At 38.9% G+C, this 18334-nt stretch overlaps 1 protein-coding gene across 1 annotated transcript in view; it reads right to left on the minus strand.

Moving 5' to 3' along the window:
• Positions 1–2355: 2355 nt before the first annotated feature.
• Positions 2356–18334, minus strand: part of GABRB1 (gamma-aminobutyric acid type A receptor subunit beta1) — a 146942-nt gene continuing 130963 nt past the window's right edge. The window contains 5 exon segments of the mRNA XM_067297159.1: positions 2356–2697; positions 10101–10168; positions 10171–10344; positions 12000–12152; positions 12247–12384. Of these exon segments, the coding sequence (XP_067153260.1) occupies positions 2356–2697; positions 10101–10168; positions 10171–10344; positions 12000–12152; positions 12247–12384 (875 nt within the window).

The raw sequence follows: 18334 nt of genomic DNA on the forward strand, positions 1-18334 counted from the left end.
TCTCAGTCCTTTCTCTTTGCTTTGTCTTTTTTACAAGCAAGCCTTTCTAAGGATAAATTCCTAAGGATCAGGCAAAGCTGTGTCACCATCACTAGTAATGAATCTGCAGTGCACACTGATTAGTTTGAAATCTAGGTCATCTCTTCTGAAAGCTTGCCTTTAGCTGCATAAGGAACTATATATTTGGTCAGAAACTGCTGATTCACTTTAAAGAACCCTCTGTCTTTGTGCTAGGTGATTGCCATCTCCAGTTGTAATGCAATAAGCATGGCAGAATTGCTGCCACTATTGGGATCAGCTATGCTTTCAAAAGACTTAGAGCCATATTTAGAGCTTAACCAGGCTAAACATGAACTGCCTACTATCCAGTAATGGGACAGGGGTCTCCTAAATGCTGTACAATGCCAAGCCAATGCCAAGCTGTACAAGCACTGAGCCAAAGTATGGCAAAATGATGTGGAATGAACACGAATGCATTCAAAAAATAAAACCTCCAAAAATACAATTAAATAGAGGTCTGAGGAGTCTGGAAGCCTGCAAGTTCCTTGGCTTGTGCATTTAGTTCCTCTGTAGTTAAGCCTAGTGACAATTTGTTGAATTCAAAACCACTTAATGGGGTGTGGGTGTATGTTTTGAATGGACAGCAAACAGTGTCTTACTACTTCCCTTTTGGGACTTTTTTTTTTCAGTTATGAAAATTTCAGCTTTCATAGCATGCATCAGACTTTTGTATGTTTTGTGTATTTTTTAAGATACTAAAGTGTATTGTTAGTTGCCACTAAAATATTCTTTATCTAAGCATTTAAATTTGACTAAACAAATTGATCGAACTGTCCCACTTTGAGTGGCACAATGTGTCCCAGTTCTTATTTTGGTTGTTGATGCAGTGCAAATGTTGAAAAACTATTTATAGTTATGAGGGTAGGCATAGAAATTGTACCCTAATCAGAAGAGCCATTTGATTGGATTAATGTTTATCCTGAGTCATCCCAAATTGTACATAATGTCTGATTAAGCTGGTAAAATTGTGCAACCTATTAATAGAATGGGGATTTAAAGGTAATAGCAAAGAAGACACAGCCTAGGAGACCACCTTTGCACTCCATAGAATTTGGGATCAGATGGGGACTTTAGACCCCACAGAAACTGTTAGGAAAAAGACTGACAATATGGCAAATGAATTGGATGATGTAGATGGGAGAGGACTGACTCATCAGTTGCTTGTGGCTTGCTAGCACTTCACCTGTGGCTCCCAGGCTGAGGTTAAGGTAGGTGATAAGCAGAGGTTGCTGGCCAGGATGCTGGTGGTTAATCTGAACCCTAAGACTGAGGAGAAGCAATTCCTCAGGAGCAGTATATCCAATACCACCAGGATGTCTTAAGACTCAGCTGTGTGTCCTTTTCTTCAGTGGAGTAAGGAAAACTTTGGGAAACCCTGTGCAGAACTCTCTGTGATCTGTTCCCAGACACCTACTGTCTCCTGGGAGAATATGTTGTAATTACCAGCCAAGGAAGCCTAGAGGTCATGAAAATTGACCACTCTTGGTCTGGAGTATTCCTTAGTAGTGGCTTATAGGAATGAACACACTTTTTCTTCTGTCTGTTTTATTTAATACAAAATTAGAGATGGCAGAATTGTTCTTGTATCAGTTCAACTTTGCTATGTTGTGGAAATAACAGAATTCCAGTTATATCCAGTGAGCTCTCTCCTGAGTTGGAAACTTGGTGGGATTTGTCCCTGCTGCCCTTTCACTCCTTTGAAAATCCCTGCCTCACTGAAAATGTGAATTGTCTTACATATCCTTGAATGATACTTCTCACAGACACTATGAAAATATTTCCTATTACAACTATTTGCTTTGGAATGATGCATGATGCAATAGTTATAATCCTTTAAAGTTATTTCTTCAATTTTCTTTAGACTCTTTTAAGGCTGAAAGACTGTAACATGACAACTACTGAGTTGTACTGTCTTACTTGGAGGTGGTATGCTGTAATGGGCTACCAATATGTGGCAAGAAATACAGGAAGATTAATTTTTATTCTATTCAAATTAAATAAAAGCAGGTAGGGGAAGATCATGGGTGATACACAAACCCTTTGTAAAGTTCTAGGAATAGTGCTTTTGGTGAAGATGCTCTGTAAGAGCAGATCTGTACTCTTCTGATATGAATGCGGTAAGGCTTTTTTAATTTTTTAATTTTTTTAGAAAGCTCAAATCTAGAAGTATTCAATGGCTGAGTATCTTGCCTTGACAATGTAGCATTATGGCTACTGCAGTTCTTCAGAGTTAACAAAATTGAGAAGGAAAAACAAGTTTAGGTAAGCTAGTCTGTGATAAAGTTATTGCATTAATTAGTGGACATAATACAGCCAATAAACAACATTGAAAAGAATAAATGTGATGGGAAAGACCATTCTGGACCACTTGTCTATCGCATTAACATCAGTCAAATTGGGGATTTTGACTTTGATCTGGGATGCCCTTCTTCGTCCCTTTTTGTGAAGCCTGTGCCTGTCCAAAGCGCTCTTACTGTAGAGTTCTCTGCTGGAAGTGGTTCTTCTGTACTGAAGGCTGGCACTGTCATATGAATACCTGGTAGCTCTTGGGTCACTGAGGCTTGTGAACACATCTGAGCTGCTGACTTTATTTCTTATTTTGAGTGGACTAAGAAGAATGTTTCCATGGGCATCAACCTGTGTCAAGGAAGGAACTTGAATTAGATAAATTCTTCAGTCAGTCTGAATTGTCTCCCAAACAAATGGGTACCCTTTGGTTCAACTACTAAGGCAGCTCCTGTGATTGTGGTGACAATCACATTTTCTATAATGTTGATAGAAGTAAAAAGATAGTGAATACACTTTCCTAACTAGTATAGAAAGTGGCTAAATATCTTCCATTCTGACACAGTATCTTGGTCTGGGGCCTCTTAATTCAGTTATAGTTATCTCATCCTCCTCAAAGTAAGACTTCTAACTTTGTCTTTAACTTAGATCATGTTCTTTATGAAATACTGCATTTTCATGTCTGCTGACCTGACACCCTAAGCTTTTATATACTATATGTGAAAATAAAATGTTGCTGTCTGCCAATTTTATACAGTTTTAGTGCTGTGGGTTTGTTTTGAAAACATTTGTGTTGATGGATTCATATGAGGAACATGTAGGTACATGTGCATTTTATCAATCAGTCCTTGCAAAATGCTTGTGATGAATTTTTGGAGACTTAATATATTTTGGAGATAGACACTCCTACTCCCTGCAGTGCACCATTAACTTGCTCATGTGCACATGGAATAATCCATTTTATGGAGTGAAACCTTAAATGCCTTTGTATTTTCATCTGTTGGTATTGAAAGTAGTTGTTTCAAATATGTTTATCACTCACTATTTGTGCTGTTAGAGTTAGTCAGGGCACTGTTCTAAGTACCTGACTAAAGAACTGGAAACTGTAACCAGTATGTACAGGTCTGGCACAAACAATGTATGTTACTTTTAATATAACTGCCTTTTTTTCATGCATGAATATAACTAGACAAGAATGACAGCATAACTGACTACAAAGGGTTTACTCTTTCACTCCTCTCTAGTTCTCTGCATGTTTGTGGTAAAACCTCTTTTAGGAAGATGTTTTTGGTGTTTCCAGGATGACTTCTGACTTCTCTGTGAAGACTTCCCAGATATTTAAACTTCCCAAATACTTAAGCTGTCACTGTAGCTTGTATCAGGGGAAACACACATCGGAACACAGACCTCTTACATGAAACTTGGAAGCCTTTGCTTTGAGGCTTGAGTACTAAAACTTGTTCTTTGTGAACTGTAGCCTTGGTCCTACGCCAAATATATCACAACCCATACCGTGGCTGTCTGGGGATGCCTTAATACAAATGAAAAATAAAATCATTTGTTGACAATATCTGGTTATATGAAGCCTCTGAAAATCCAGTGTTTTCTTCACTCCGGCTTTTTCCTCTTTGATGAGATATAGGAGAACCGATATAGTAATCTACAGCAGGTTTGAAGTGTGTTCAAGGACAAGCTCCATGTAGAACATACAGGCAAAATCCCATCTCCAGGGGTTGAGGTAGAGAAAAGCTGGAAACCAGTGAAAGCTTCAGTTCTACCTGGCAGTGTTGTTCCTTTTCATTGCCAAAAGGAGAAAGACTGTGTGATTGGCATATGTACAGTGTTGCAAAATAAGTATTTTCTAATTGAAACAAAGTAAAGGAGCTATCTATATAAAAGCCACTCAGAAAAGCTGTGGGGGGAAAAGTGTCTGCTAAATGGAGTAATAAATCATCACAGACTTTTAGAAGAATCAGTTGCTAAACCTGACTAGTAACTTTTTTATGTTGTGATGAAAAATCAGTGGCAATGGTCCAATTCCTACCATTGGCTAATTGGGAAAAACGTGCATATTCCAGATTAGAGGTCAGCTAGTCACAGAAACAGCATGATATTTGCAATATTTACTTGGGATATGGGCTACCAAGGTTCTAATCTTTAAGTCAGATCTTCTGATTTAGGTAAAAGGAAGATCTAAACTTGGGCTCCTTACTTTTCAGTGGACTGCCTTAACTATGGGACTACTTGCTGCTCTTAGGCTCTGATATTTTGGGGGGGGGGGGGAAGGGAGGAGGGAAGAGGGTCTCAGATCTGTCTACATGTAAAATGAGAAATTCTTTTAAGTTCTCAGAAGTTTTGATATGTCAACTTTTTCTTCTCAGTTTTACTGAATGGTAAGCTGTCTATCATTACATAGTCCAATGTTTAAATTGATTGACTTTACTGTTATAATAGTAATAACAGCACAAGCATCATTAAGCAGTTGTTATGGCTTCTCTTTTGTAAAGACAGCTCATAAATACTTACAATCTAAATTGATTCATGGGGATGTGCACTGACAGTTTATTGCAAGCCAAAGGGCATATGAATTCCAGCTTGAAGTGTTATGAATTATCCTCTTATATTTTTAAATGAGTTTTTAAAACATTTTAGGTGCCATGATATGTATACATCATGAAGCAATTCAGTCTTTGAATTGGAGTTTTTACAATTCAGAGCAAAAGGCCTTACATTCATCTCTAAACTAGTTAAGAGAAATGTAAAAGCTCTTGTAATGTACTTGGGCCAAATTCTCTGCTTGTGTGACACGAAGCTGGACTAGTAACTTCCTGTGTCTTTAAATCCTTTCAGAATTTATTGAAGTTCACTCCAAAATATTGTTAAAAGTTGTGCTGTCAAGGCTTTCCTACTGAAATACAGGAATTGTACAAATTCCTGTAGGAATCTGGGAATAATGCAGATTAAGAGATCCCCAAAGAGACTTGTTTGGACAATAGTTATTAGTTTTGTTTATGTTAATATTAGAATGAGCTTGTAGCAAATATTTGCACAATAAAAGTTTGTAAATTTTCTGTCTTTAAAAATCTTTTCTCCATTACTTAATGCAAGCTAAACTTGCTGTTGGTCCTGTGCTGGAGGAAGTGTGTGCATCGCAAGCAGCCAACAGGTTTTGACTCCTTCCAGTCTGTCTTTCAGTGTTGAGGCACTTTACCCACACCAGGCATGTACTTCAGGAGAGCAGTCTTGTATATAACCCATTTAATCTCTCAAATATTGCCAGGTGATCTCTAACTGGAATGCTGTTTGGTATACTGCTATTCTTGAGTATTTGTAGTTTAGCTGGACTGTAGCTTAGATTTTAGTCAGAGATTTTACAAGATGCTGTTTTCTGAAAACTGTACTGCTTTAGGAAGTGTCAAGTTTCCTCCCTATGTAACATAGGAGCACCTAAAATCATTAGCTGTGTTTAGAATAGAGGTTGCAAAAAGAGATAAGCTTCAGATCTCTTGTTTACTGAGCATGTAACTTTGCCTTTAGACATGTGTAAAAAAAAATTCCTGAAGTACCTGTGACATTTGCATATGTAATGCAAATTTAGATCTGTTACTGTGTAGGCTCAGACTGTGCAGAAATGCAACAGTGCCCTTTGCTGGTGATAGCCAGAAGGAGAAAGGTTGTACCAGAGACTGAAGAATAAAATTGCCAGCTCGGAGAGAGATGACCTTCCCTAAATTATATTACACATACTGTCTGAATTGAACAATATCTCAGATGAAAACAGGATTTATTCTTTGACAGATAACCTGAACCTAAAAGATTGTGTATGAAGTACAAATTTTTGCCTAAAGTTATAGAAAGGTGAAGTATTTCTATTTTGTTGGCCTTTTGAATGTAAGATGAAGAACATTAAGATGGCAAAGCATCTAAAGCTGATGTGTAGTCATCTGGTGTAACTATTAAATTTTAAATATTCTTCAGATGCATGTATGTAGTGATACTTCTTGTATGAGCTCAATACAGATGCAAATTTCATTACCTTATTCTTTGTTTTCACTGGAGCTACATAAAGCCTAAATCTACACAGGGTACATATATGTGAATCTTCATCAGTGATAGAAAAGCCTTCATGTGTGCTCAATAAAGGATTATAAAAATAAATAAAAATCTGGCTTGTATGTTTACATAACAAATGATGAGTTTCTTGCTTAGTAGCATCTAAATTATACTCTAAGTGTAAAATAGTTCAAGTAATAAATGAACAATATCATGTTGACTGCATGAAAAGCAGACAATCAGCTCCACAGGAAGAGCCTGGCAGCATTCACTGACACTGGGTTGGCCTAGAATGTCCAGTTCTGTCTGGTATGGGTTTTTACCTACCTATTTTACATTTGGGTTTTTTTTCCTTAACCATTGGGTAGATAATAGTAACAACTTCTGTTTTGACTCAATGCAAAAAAAAAAAAAAAGTCTTTCTCCAAAGATGAAAGACTCAGGAGCCTGTTACTCGTACAAGCTGTCCTGTTGGAACAAATGCAGTAAAGATGTCACAATATAGTCTTCAAAGAAACAGGTTGTTCCACAAGGATAAGCTTATTCAGGTGTGGATTTACTTGGGAGAGGCTGAGCTGGTTGTGCTACTGGCTCCAATCCTTTTCTCCTTCCAGTAGCCACTGCACTGAAATATCATGTGTTTTCCTTGGAGCCCATGCATAATCTCTGCCTTTCCATACCAGATATCCTGCAATTTACAGAAGCCTTGGAGGGAAGGTATGAAGCTGTGCAGAACTAGGGAGCAAGAGACCATCTGTCATGTAGCTTGCATGGCAACTTGTGAGCCTTAGGTGGTTCAGCCCCTTTTCCACTTGCATTGTGATTGCATGCTACCCATTTCCTGTGCTTAAGTGACATCTTCTGTGTAATGATTATTCACATTAAAATTGTCTGAGGAAGCAACCAGCTGCACAAAGGGATCATCTAAATATTTTCTTGCTGGGTGGTTTGTTATAGTTATCTGTAATTATGATGGTTTCCTCAATGACATTTCATTTTGACAAACAGACGACAAGGAGATATAAGAGGCCTTTGTTTTATTCGGAGAAACAGAAAGTTTGTTAAGTACAAATTACTAGTTTTCAGGTATTAAGTTAAAATGACATAAACTGTGAAACTGGAGAGGCCTTATTTCCACATTCTTCAGGTTGTAGAGCAAAAACCAGCCACATGTGAAGCAGCAGTATATCAGTTCCAATTGGTCTTCTCTATACAGTGTTAATGCCGTGGTCAGTTTGAGTATTGATCACGTCTAATGGTTTTGTTATCTGATGAAGAAAGAGGAATTCTTTTTGTCAGGGGTGTATGTCAGGTGAAAATGAACAGTATTCTTCACCCGGCACAAAGAAAGGAAGTGCTGTTACATATCTTCTCATGGTTATAGGTCCCTACATGGATATATGATATGGGTCAAGAGAATAAAAGGGAAGTCAGTATCCTGTAGCTGTACATACTTACAGATGTACTTCTATGCTCTGAAAGAGCTTTCACCTACACTGGTGCAGGTCATCATAGTACAAGTGAAAAATGAAAAAAGATGAGGGAAAGGGGGTGGGACCTGTCTTCATTAGGGATCACGTAAGTTTACTGTGTCCCACTGTTCTGATCATGTGCATTCTTTCTGCTAAAGACAGAAATACTGTAGGACATCAGCATTTTCCATGCTGAATCAAATGAATACTTACAAGGTCACACATGCAATGCATTTCCATTGGGATAACAAAATCCATTGGTACCCATTTAGTCATACGTGTATCATAAACCTGTATTATACAGAGAGTGGTCTGCTCACTTAAACCATTCTCAGTATTGGAATGGAAATGCAGTCTAAGCGTGAACAATTAAAAATGGTACAAAACCTGTATGCTTTGCATTCATTGTCAGAAAAATGCTGGTGTGTATATGTGCTGCTCTGAAAAGCTCATGTGCTCAAATAAATAGATTCCAGCCCATTTTGAACACTGTCCTCAGTGTAATCTCTTTACCAGTGTAGGATTTAGACAAAAACTTTTAATTAAGAGTTAGGGTTTTTGTGATTCAAACCAAGTAGCCAAATGTATAGGAAAAAGAGCTTACCTGCACTCTGACTCTTATCCTCTACTCATATCAATGCATTGGGGCCCATGTAGTAAAGGCTGACCTCTGAAGAAGTATTGTTTCATTCTTCATGAACCCTTGCTTTGCTTCTTTTCACCTAGGTTTGGTTAACTCAGGATCTGTTGAGGTGGCTGGTGCCAGTCTGGGTTTTTCTCCTTCCCCATCTCCCATAAAAATGGATGGACAGTATTTGTGCACAACAAGCAATAACAGGGCAGCTTATCTCCTCAGCTCTATAGAGGATAACACTTTGTGGGACCTTGGAGACTGCTGCAAGCCTGGACTGAATTTGTGCATCCACTTAGTAAAGCATGTCTTACATGTTGGGACAGGAAGCAAATGCAGGTAGGGATTTCTAATGGCCTTATGAGTTCACTGGAATGGAGAGCAGGATTACTCTGTTAATGCCTTGCTGTACTAGTGTGGCTGCTGGGACACACAACCTCTAAGTGGACACACAACTCTAGCACCAATAATATCACAGAGTTTCTGAAAAGCACTTTCTGATGCGTGTGTGAAATTGCAACCATTGATTTTACTAACGGCTAACCAGCTAGAATCTTATGTGCTGACTTCATTCTTCAAGCTCAACTGAAATTTCAAATATTTTGTCCAGAAATTATCCCCTTGTGCCGCAAAAGTACAGAACTTCATAAGGCAGATTGGGTAAGATCTCATTAATACTTGGATGGAATATATTGTAAGAAAAGTCGGGAGCAGCAAAAAGTGTTTTTTGGCTCACTAAGTTGCACTTTTTTGCTTTGAGTCAGGCTGGGACAAATATACCCAAGGGAAATGTTTATTCATGAAAGCCTGGTATAAGTTTACAGACGTTTGCAAGTGCTGGGTGGCATATTGCTAAGATAAACTTTTCCCTGGAAAAAGTGTTTATAGTATTGCTTCTTAGAGTTTCAGGTTGGCTTAATTGATTGATTAGTCTTACAAATTTCACTTGGCAGATGTGAGGAGTGTTAAAAGATGGTGCTCTGGACTCTTTTGAGGGGGAGTAGCAGTGATCTGCCTGCATTTAGTCTGAGGATAAATCCTAACATCTGTGAACTCTGTTACAACCTAGCAGGATCCTCCTTGCTTTTGTGAAAGTTTGGCTGTGTGGGCTTCATTCAAGGCCCACTGAAGCCAACAGCGTCTTTCTTGTTTCCTTTTGTTTTTTTGGTGAGGTTTCTATGTATAAAGGGGATCTATATAATAAAAGTTTATTATATAGCTATATGTAGCCATTGTTATCCTAATACAGAATTGGTATACAGCTGAGAAAGTCCATTCTTATAGTTGAGATAGTAAATATTTAATTTCCTTGTACACCTTGTATTACTTTTGTGCTATGAATGTTTACTTGTCCTGAATGCTCATTTGTATTTTCTGCAGTTTCTTACAGTTTTTTTATTTGAAGATTTATTTGAAGATTGGACAAACCATATGTTGCTGTAATCTCCTTAAAATATTAATTTTTTCTAGAAAAGTTTTAAATGCATTTGCATACGTGTTCAAACTGCATCTCTCCCTCTATCCTCATAGACATCAATATTGTCAACATTGTCATTTCAGAAATGTCTGAAAAGTTAGCTTGAATATTTTTCCTGGACTCTATTTGTTTCCAGTCTGCCCTTCTTGCCTGTAGCATGTCCTGCCTTGTCTGCTGCCTTTTTTGACACTGGGGTCCTTTCCTGAAGAATATATAATTTACAAAGGCATATTCCAGCAAGGCCAGGAACACAAACACAAAGCATCCCATCAGGTAAATATCAATTGCCTTGACGTAGGGAATCTTTGGCAATGTTTCCCTGAGGTGGGTGCTGATTGTGGTCATGGTCAGCACAGTTGTGATTCCTGAGAAAGGAAAAAATGAATATTGACTAAAAAGACAGTGAAGGAGATCTGAGTGTGAAAGGCATGATGATACCATTGCTTGGCTGCCATGTCTTTCTGATGCAGATTGCTTAATTACATGATTAGATTCTTAACAGCTAAAGGAATGCATTTCCCAGACCTAGAAAGGGAAATATTACTGATAATAGTTTACTGGCACATCACTTATCCTAGGTAGTACAAACAAGTAATCCAAGGCGTCGGTGACACAGAATGTAGTGCATCTATGCCAGAATGTCCCGCCTTCTTAGCAATGTATTACACAGTTAGATCTGCAGACCTGCTGATAGCATCTTCTTTATTTGATGTTCCTGTATAATAGAGGGTGAATGAAATTGCCTACAAGTGTCTAGGGATCCCTAGCTGCTGTCTCAGTATATATCACCTCGACTGCTACAAGGAACATGTAATTTACAGAGACATTCTGGTGTTAGCTGATCTGAATAGCATAGAAAGATCAGAATAACCAATTCTTTGCAAGGACATGCTTTTCACTTTACTTAGAGTAGTAGCACTGCTTGACCCATACAGTGGATTGTGTTGTCCTGAGGAACTGGAATAAGTATCATCTAGTTGAAATTTTGACGAAAAATAAAGGATTGAAGGCAGAAAGGGAAGCATTATGATTTTAGTCACTGGTGAAGAGAAGGTGATACGTTTGTGCAAAAACAGATTTTCCTGCTAAAGGGATGTTCTGTGATGTGAAACACTCCCATCTCATCGTATTATTCATCACTGTTTGATTCATTTTTACCTTGCTCTGGCTGGATGAAATTATTTCCTAGTCTGCTCTGATCACAGGTCATTAGTATATCTAATAGCTCTAGGCACAGGTATAATGAGTTGAATTTAAAGCGAGGTGAGATAAAGTGTTTTTCTGACATTAGGTTTTGAAAAGCAGATCTGCCTTAAAGCATATATGGTGGCAGAAGATCTTGATTCTTACAGTAAGCTGTAGCAAGTAACATGGTGTGGGAAACAAGCAAGCATGTGTGTAAAACAGGTTTATTTGATGTAAATTGGTATATTTCGATTGTCAGTCAGATCATGTGTATGCATTCCAACCATACATCTGGTCTGAGGGGACTCCTTTTAACATCAAAATTGTTGATACAGCACAATATAGAGACCTTTAGATACTTGAATTAGACCTTCATGTTTCAGTTTGGAAGCAACATACTAATGGCCTGATCCAAAGACCATTATGGCAATTGGAAGTCAGTCAGGATCTCCTGGTGTAGGCAAGGTGACATTTGAAGGAAGATCTAAAGCTGCACTGCTGGGCAGACTACTAAATGATGTATTATTGGTCAGAACCAGCCTGACAACTCTGTGCTGCTTAGAGATCTAAAAAATTAGGCATTGTGTTGTGACATGACTTGGGGAAGAATCAACCAAACGTGGGTGTGATATCAAGTATTATTCTGCTTGCTACTTCACAGGATTTAGCTAATACTAACCATAAAAATTAGCTTCACGCAGACACTGTGTTTTGTACTGTACAGGCTAGCAGAAAGATCACTTAATATTTCTGAAATCAGTGATATGGATTTGGTGCTAGTGTGTTTAAATACAAAAAGTATCTATGTATACCAGTGATTTTGAAAATAATTTACCTAGAGCAACTCTGGCTGCAGAAGCATCATAATTGATCCAAAAAGATACCCATGACAGAGTTGTGATCAATGTGGAAGGCATATAGGTTTGCAAAATGAAGTATCCAATATTTCTTTTAAGCTGGAAACTGAGTGATAATCGAGGATATGCTCCTGAAAGAAAGAAGTCATATAATGACTAGTGCCTAAGAAAAGTTAGACATTGATATTTCTGGTCCGGGTTTTTCTTGAGCTGGATAGTGCTTACCTGTTGTAAATTCCACTCTCTTTGATACCATCTTGTAATCAACAATAGAAAATTGTGGAAGTTCAATGTTGTTAACTCCTGTTACTGCAGACACTCCTCCATTCCAATAAAATTCAATATCATCGGTAGTGTATCCATCTGAAACGGGCACAATTTGACTATTGTTTTTTTTCTTTTTGTTTTATTACTTAGCTTAAATAGCTGCAGTTGAAGTAGAAGGAGCTGTTGTCCTCCAGGACTGGAAAGCTGGTTTCCCAAAGGCAGGTACTTGAATCAGGAATTCAACCTTCTGTTGTGTGAAATTTCTTTAACACAGAAGCCGCTTAGCCTTCTTTGTAACCAGGGGACATGTCTGAGTAGGGAAAGCAAGAAGACTAGAAAAGAGGGACAGAATTTAAGATTAAAGTTCAAATTTTAGCTACCTCTAATACTACAACCTATAGTTCAGGCTTGATTCACTCTGTTTCCCAATAGACTGATGTAACAGGAGCAAAACTCTTAAACTATTTAGGAAGAGTAAAGTTTACTGGCACAGTAAAGCTAGGTTCAGTTCCCAGCTTTACTTTTAACCTTCTATGTAGTCTATTACAAAATGCGGAGCTTGGATCTAGTGGAGACACCTGAAAGAGGATTCTAGAAGAATTTAGGTGCCTGCACTATTACCTGATTGTGTCTGTCTGAGCTGTAGTTGTCCCTCTGATATTCGTGCAGCACTTCGTATTTTAATTAGACCATGCCATCTTTGATATTCTGTTATCACAGAAGTATTTTCTATCCACTTAAAACTAGCATGTTTCCTCTCTTTTAAGTGATTTTGATTATTTATAGTTTAATTTTAAATTAAATTTGTAATTTCTAGCATAGGGAATGTTAACATTTACAAATGTATCTTGATTAAACTCAAAAGTGACTGAGTTTCAAAATCTCACAATTGAACCTTTTTGAACTAATATTAAAAGTGGTTTCGGTTTAGTGCATATTACAACTTTCTTCATAAATCCTCTAAAGGGGAGAGCAACATCTCAGCTATTTTTAGATTTTCCTTAAAGTGTTAGATTTAATCAGGTTTAAATCATTTAACAGATCAAATAGAAATATGTTTGAACTCAAAGCTTTAGAAAACTTGACAGTAGTTTTGCTAAGTGAACAAACCGTAGCATCAGAAGCCTCTGTAAAGTTAAGAATTTATCTTTTTATATATACTAGTAACGAATTTTCTAGCTGGGGAAGTTAGACTTGAAATGTTTTTTCTTATGATAGTGTCTTGTAATAGCCTCATCTCTGGAAGGCTGACCACATGCAAAACAAGTCTGTAGTTTCCCTGGTGACAATCAGAGCTTTCACAACTTGTTCCCTGATTCAATGTATTGCTTAGAAATTCTGTAGTTATTGAATAAGTCTTTTGATGCAAGTATATAGTGATGGGTTGAACAAGGTTAAGTGTTCACATATCTTATTTGTGAACTGCTCAGCATCACAGTTTGCTAGCCATCAGAATTGCTCCTGAAACCATACTAAACTATGTAATATGGATCACTGCTGTTTGCTTAAACTTCTGTGCTTCTGTACTTATGCTGATGTATTTGAAATAAACTGTCTCAGGGTTGTCATGCAAGGCTCTGTGCATGGTTGGCTTTCATTTCTTTCAAGCAGAAGCCAACAGCTTCTCATTACAAAAGGTCAGGACAGCTGCTTGATACTGGAACTTCAGTCACTGTTTTAAAGACATGGCACGCAAATCATGTGGCCAACATGCTTTGTACCACATGAGCCACATGTATGGTGTCATACAGAATGATTCAAGATGAAAATGAGGACTGCTGAGTCTGTTTAAAATGCCAGGGCTAAGATTATCAGGGAAATGTTAATTTCACTTTCTTGCAAATCTGTATTATAAAAATCTCTCTCTTTAACTTTTTCCATTTTAGAAAAAATGCAGCAAGATAGAGGAAATGTAAACTATTATGTCATATTGAAAGGGCATTGATTATCTGCAGGTTTGGTACCATGCAGACATCCTCTATGTGAGGTTAACAGTCATAGTTGTTTTTGTCTTTAGGGGCTAGTATTAGGAAGAGGAAAGGTGCTGCCACTACCCAAAACTTTCACAGATACTTGCTGTGAAACTGACCAGGTGAAGATTGAGATATGAGAATCCTGGATTGTGCTTCAGGTTTTGGAAGAAAACAGTGAACTTATTTCTTCTGCATTGTTATTGGCTATGACGCTTTCCACCCTGCTCTCTACCGATTTTTGATTCTGCTGCTTCCTCGGTCATTGCATGCTGGGACCAAGGTCAGAGAGAGGAACAATCTCCAGTGTTCAGCAAGTTCTGACTTTATTTCCTGTCTCCTTGAACAGCCTCTGCCATCTCTACAGTTCCTCTCCCCTCTTGAGAAAAGAGGGAATGGTCCGAGCTCCCTGTTCAGGCAATGTGTCTCTACCTCAGCTCTTCATCTTCACCCTCCTGTCTTTCAAATACCCTGCACAGATGGTCCAGCTCCCTCCTAGTCTGTCTCACTTCTGGTGTTATGCCCATCGTGCAGTGGGGTCTTGAAACCCATACAGTGGTCCCACAAGTCTGGCAGCTTCTTCCTCTATACAGCCAAAGAACACATAACACTCTCCCTCATCACAGTCTGGGTGCATTTCTGCAGATGAACAGATTTAGTATAATTTACTGTTGCAGCTGCAGATAAAATTCCATTCCCTGAAGGTAAATGTAGATTTACCTGGACCTTTGCAAAAACAGATTGCAAGGATTTTGTAATATGGGCAAGATAAACTTTTCACTTGTTTCAGTCTTGGAAATGTTTGTGACAAATGTTTGTTGGCTAAATTGTTTTGTTTAAGAACAAAACCCCCAAAATAATTCCCCCCCCCCAAAAAAAAAAACAAAAAACAAACCACCCAACCCTGTTACATATAAAGTCCACCAGCCAAAAGCAAGTCCCTTGCACCGAAGACTTCAGCTAATGACAAACCAATGCTTTTGTCGGCCATCATTAACCTTTTCAACCTCAAAGACTTCCAAATACTACAAAAAATGGATCTGGTATGGGCTACAGCTGTCTCTAACATGCTGTCTTGTTCTTTGAATTTATCTCTAGTTAAAGTTGGAAAATTATGAGAAATGGAAAACGATATTTTTTTCAACCAGAAGTACTGACAATCATTAGCTCCTGTCTTTAGAGTAATTGAGCAGCAACATCTTTCTGCATTTTTGTATAGATAGCAACCTTAGTATGATCACAATTTCCTTGAAAGTCATTGCAATAACTGTTAAATAACTGTGCATACTTTCCTAGACATTCCATTTCCTGGTGTGATATGAATTTTGCTCTGTGGTGCCTTTCATTATGCGCTTAGCACACTTTGCTGGGAATGTGAGAGGCATTGCTTTCATGGTTGAAGATGACTCACAGGGCTTGAAGGTCCTAATATTCTATAGGCATTGAGATTGCTTTTTACTTTCCAAACTAGCAGACTTTAAAGGAACACAACTGGATGCAATTTAAAGAGTGGAACTGATCTGCAGCTCAGAACAGAGTTAGAGAATTGATCACTCCTTCTGCTATTAAAGTGGAGAGGCCCTTGAAGTGAGGAGCTTTAGTGATGTAAAGTAAGAAATGTCTAGCGTGGAGAAGCACTAGCTTCTGGCTAGTAGGTAATGATAAACCTTCATTTCTGGCAGTGTACACCCTTAACCTTTACAAGCGAAGAAAAGCTATTTGAAAGGTATAAAAAGAGGGTCTAGTCTGTGCAGTGGCCAACTCTAACACACTGATTTGTTCATTGAACTTATCTGTACTGCTCAGGTTTTCCTTCAGCAGCTCTTTCCCTCAGCAGCAGATTTTCCCCATGTGACTCTTTTCCTCTGCAAATGTATCCATGTCACTCTTTTAAAATGGATGTCTCTGCTCTTTGATAGAGACAGCGGTACTTACACCTGGACAGTACTTAGGCTGATGTCAACACAAATCTGGTGGAAGTAAAATATTGGGAATCTGAAATATTTCCATTACGTTCATCATAACTGTCAAGAATGGTTGCATTTAAGTAATTATGACCTCACTTTAACTTCACAAGTTTAGACCTATTTTTCCAAATATATGTTAGAAGGCCATGAAGTTAATAACACTCAACTGGTATTGTTAAAATGGTTAATTCAGTTATGCCTGGTCCCTAAAAGCCAGAACCGGCTGCTCCGAGCGGGAGTCACCTCTGGTCTAGCTTCAGGCTAGTCCCGCAAAAGGCAGGGCGGCTGTCGGGCGGCTGTCGGGCGGCTGTCGGGCGGCTGTCGGGCGGCTGTCGGGCGGCTGTCGGGCGGCTGTCGGGCGGCTGTCGGGCGGCGGCGCCGCCCGGGCGCGCAGCGGGGCTCGCCGCCCGCAGGCGCCGCCTGGTTCCGCCGCGGCCGAGCGGGCGCTGGGGGGCGCCCGCGATCCGCCGCCGCCCGCGCCTCGCCGCGCGGAGCTTGGGCCGCTGGAAGGGTTGCTCCCGCTGCTAACAGCTCTTGTGGCTACGTTAGGCACACGGTCAAGGACAGTCGGACTTCAGCATGATAATGTGTGCTGAGCAGCCCAACACATGCAACAGTATTGAACTGCTGGACTTCATACAGACGATTCACTGGGATTTAAGCACATTTCCTCACGTTTCTAGAGTGAACCGGCCTCATTTCTGTGCTGACATCCCTAGCAGTCTAGCCCACCTAACTAAACAATTTACCCAGGATTTCTGTGTGTGCTTTTGGTGACCTACATAATAAGAGATTGCTAAGCTTTTTTTTATTAATAAAGCTTCCATGCAAACAATTTGACTGAAGCCTTTGTTTGCTTGCCAGAATTTTTTTCCAGCTTCACAATCATTAAAATATATTTTATCACTCAGCTCCAGATATTAAACTTCAGCTCCATAGAGAAAAAAAAAGTCTAGGAATGATGATACAATCTTTGATGTGTCAATAGTTCATTCTCCTACTTCTACACCAGCTGCTAAAAGATTAATTGAAAACAATTATAGGCAGAAGTAACTAGATTCAAGCATGGCAAAAAAAAGGTTATGTATAAATCTTGTGATTCCCAGGGGGAAAAAATATTTTAGTGTTGCTGACATTGTGATATAGCAGAGCTTAACAGCGTATTAGCTATTGTCATCAGACTGTTTTATTTTCCACTGCAGCCCTTACCATCTCAGATTCTTCTGGGGTAAATAAAGATCCACGTTATATTACTTTTGCAAATAAAGTCATGGTTCTACTATTATTACCTATTCTGCTACCACGATGTACAAACAGAGCCCTGTTTTCAGCTTGACTCTCCAGTGCAGGCACTTCAGAAACACCCAGCAACAGGGTCTCTGCCTTAGGGATCTGAGTCTAAATAGAACAGGCACCTCAGAAGAGTATTTCAGACCTGTGTGCTTATAGGTGTGGTGCTGAGGCCCAGAGAAATTAAGCAAATTGCCCCAAATCATCCAGCCTTGTATGAGGATGTGAGCCTGGAACCCAACCGTTCTCTATCATTACTGGGTCATCCCTCTCCTAACAACTTGGTCTTTGTTGCTGAATGTGTTTTTACAGCATCTGTTTTCTTGTTTCACATATTTATCATTTCTGTGGCTGTATTCAAACAGGAAGATAAAGTATTTCTTCAGTACACCACTAAAGTGGTCCCATACAGTGATAAATCAATTGTACTACACTGTAATCCCAGCATGTGACCAGGGCACCACAGATCTGAAGACCTGGTTTGGAGAGCAATGTCACTAGCTAACATTGAAGTGGTCAGATCACTTGAAATAGCTTCCTGCCAGCTTTGTTTTTTTATGGATGTGATTTTTTTTTCAGTGAGGAATACCGGCTGACCTGAGGGAAGGCAGCCTTTCACATTCTACAGGCAGATGGTAGATTTTAACTGGAGATATGAGTCAGAATTTAGCCTAAGCAATACTGACCCAAATGGGTACCGCTGGAGTATTACAAATTCTCAGTTATTTAAGAAGGTTTCTCAAATAAGAATAAACTTAACATATGGAGCAATCTGTTCCATCCCAGTTGGAGACATCACTTCCTATCCATTAAAAGCAG

The sequence above is a fragment of the Apteryx mantelli genome, chromosome 5, assembly GCF_036417845.1.
Source record: "Apteryx mantelli isolate bAptMan1 chromosome 5, bAptMan1.hap1, whole genome shotgun sequence".
NCBI lineage: Eukaryota > Metazoa > Chordata > Aves > Apterygiformes > Apterygidae > Apteryx > Apteryx mantelli.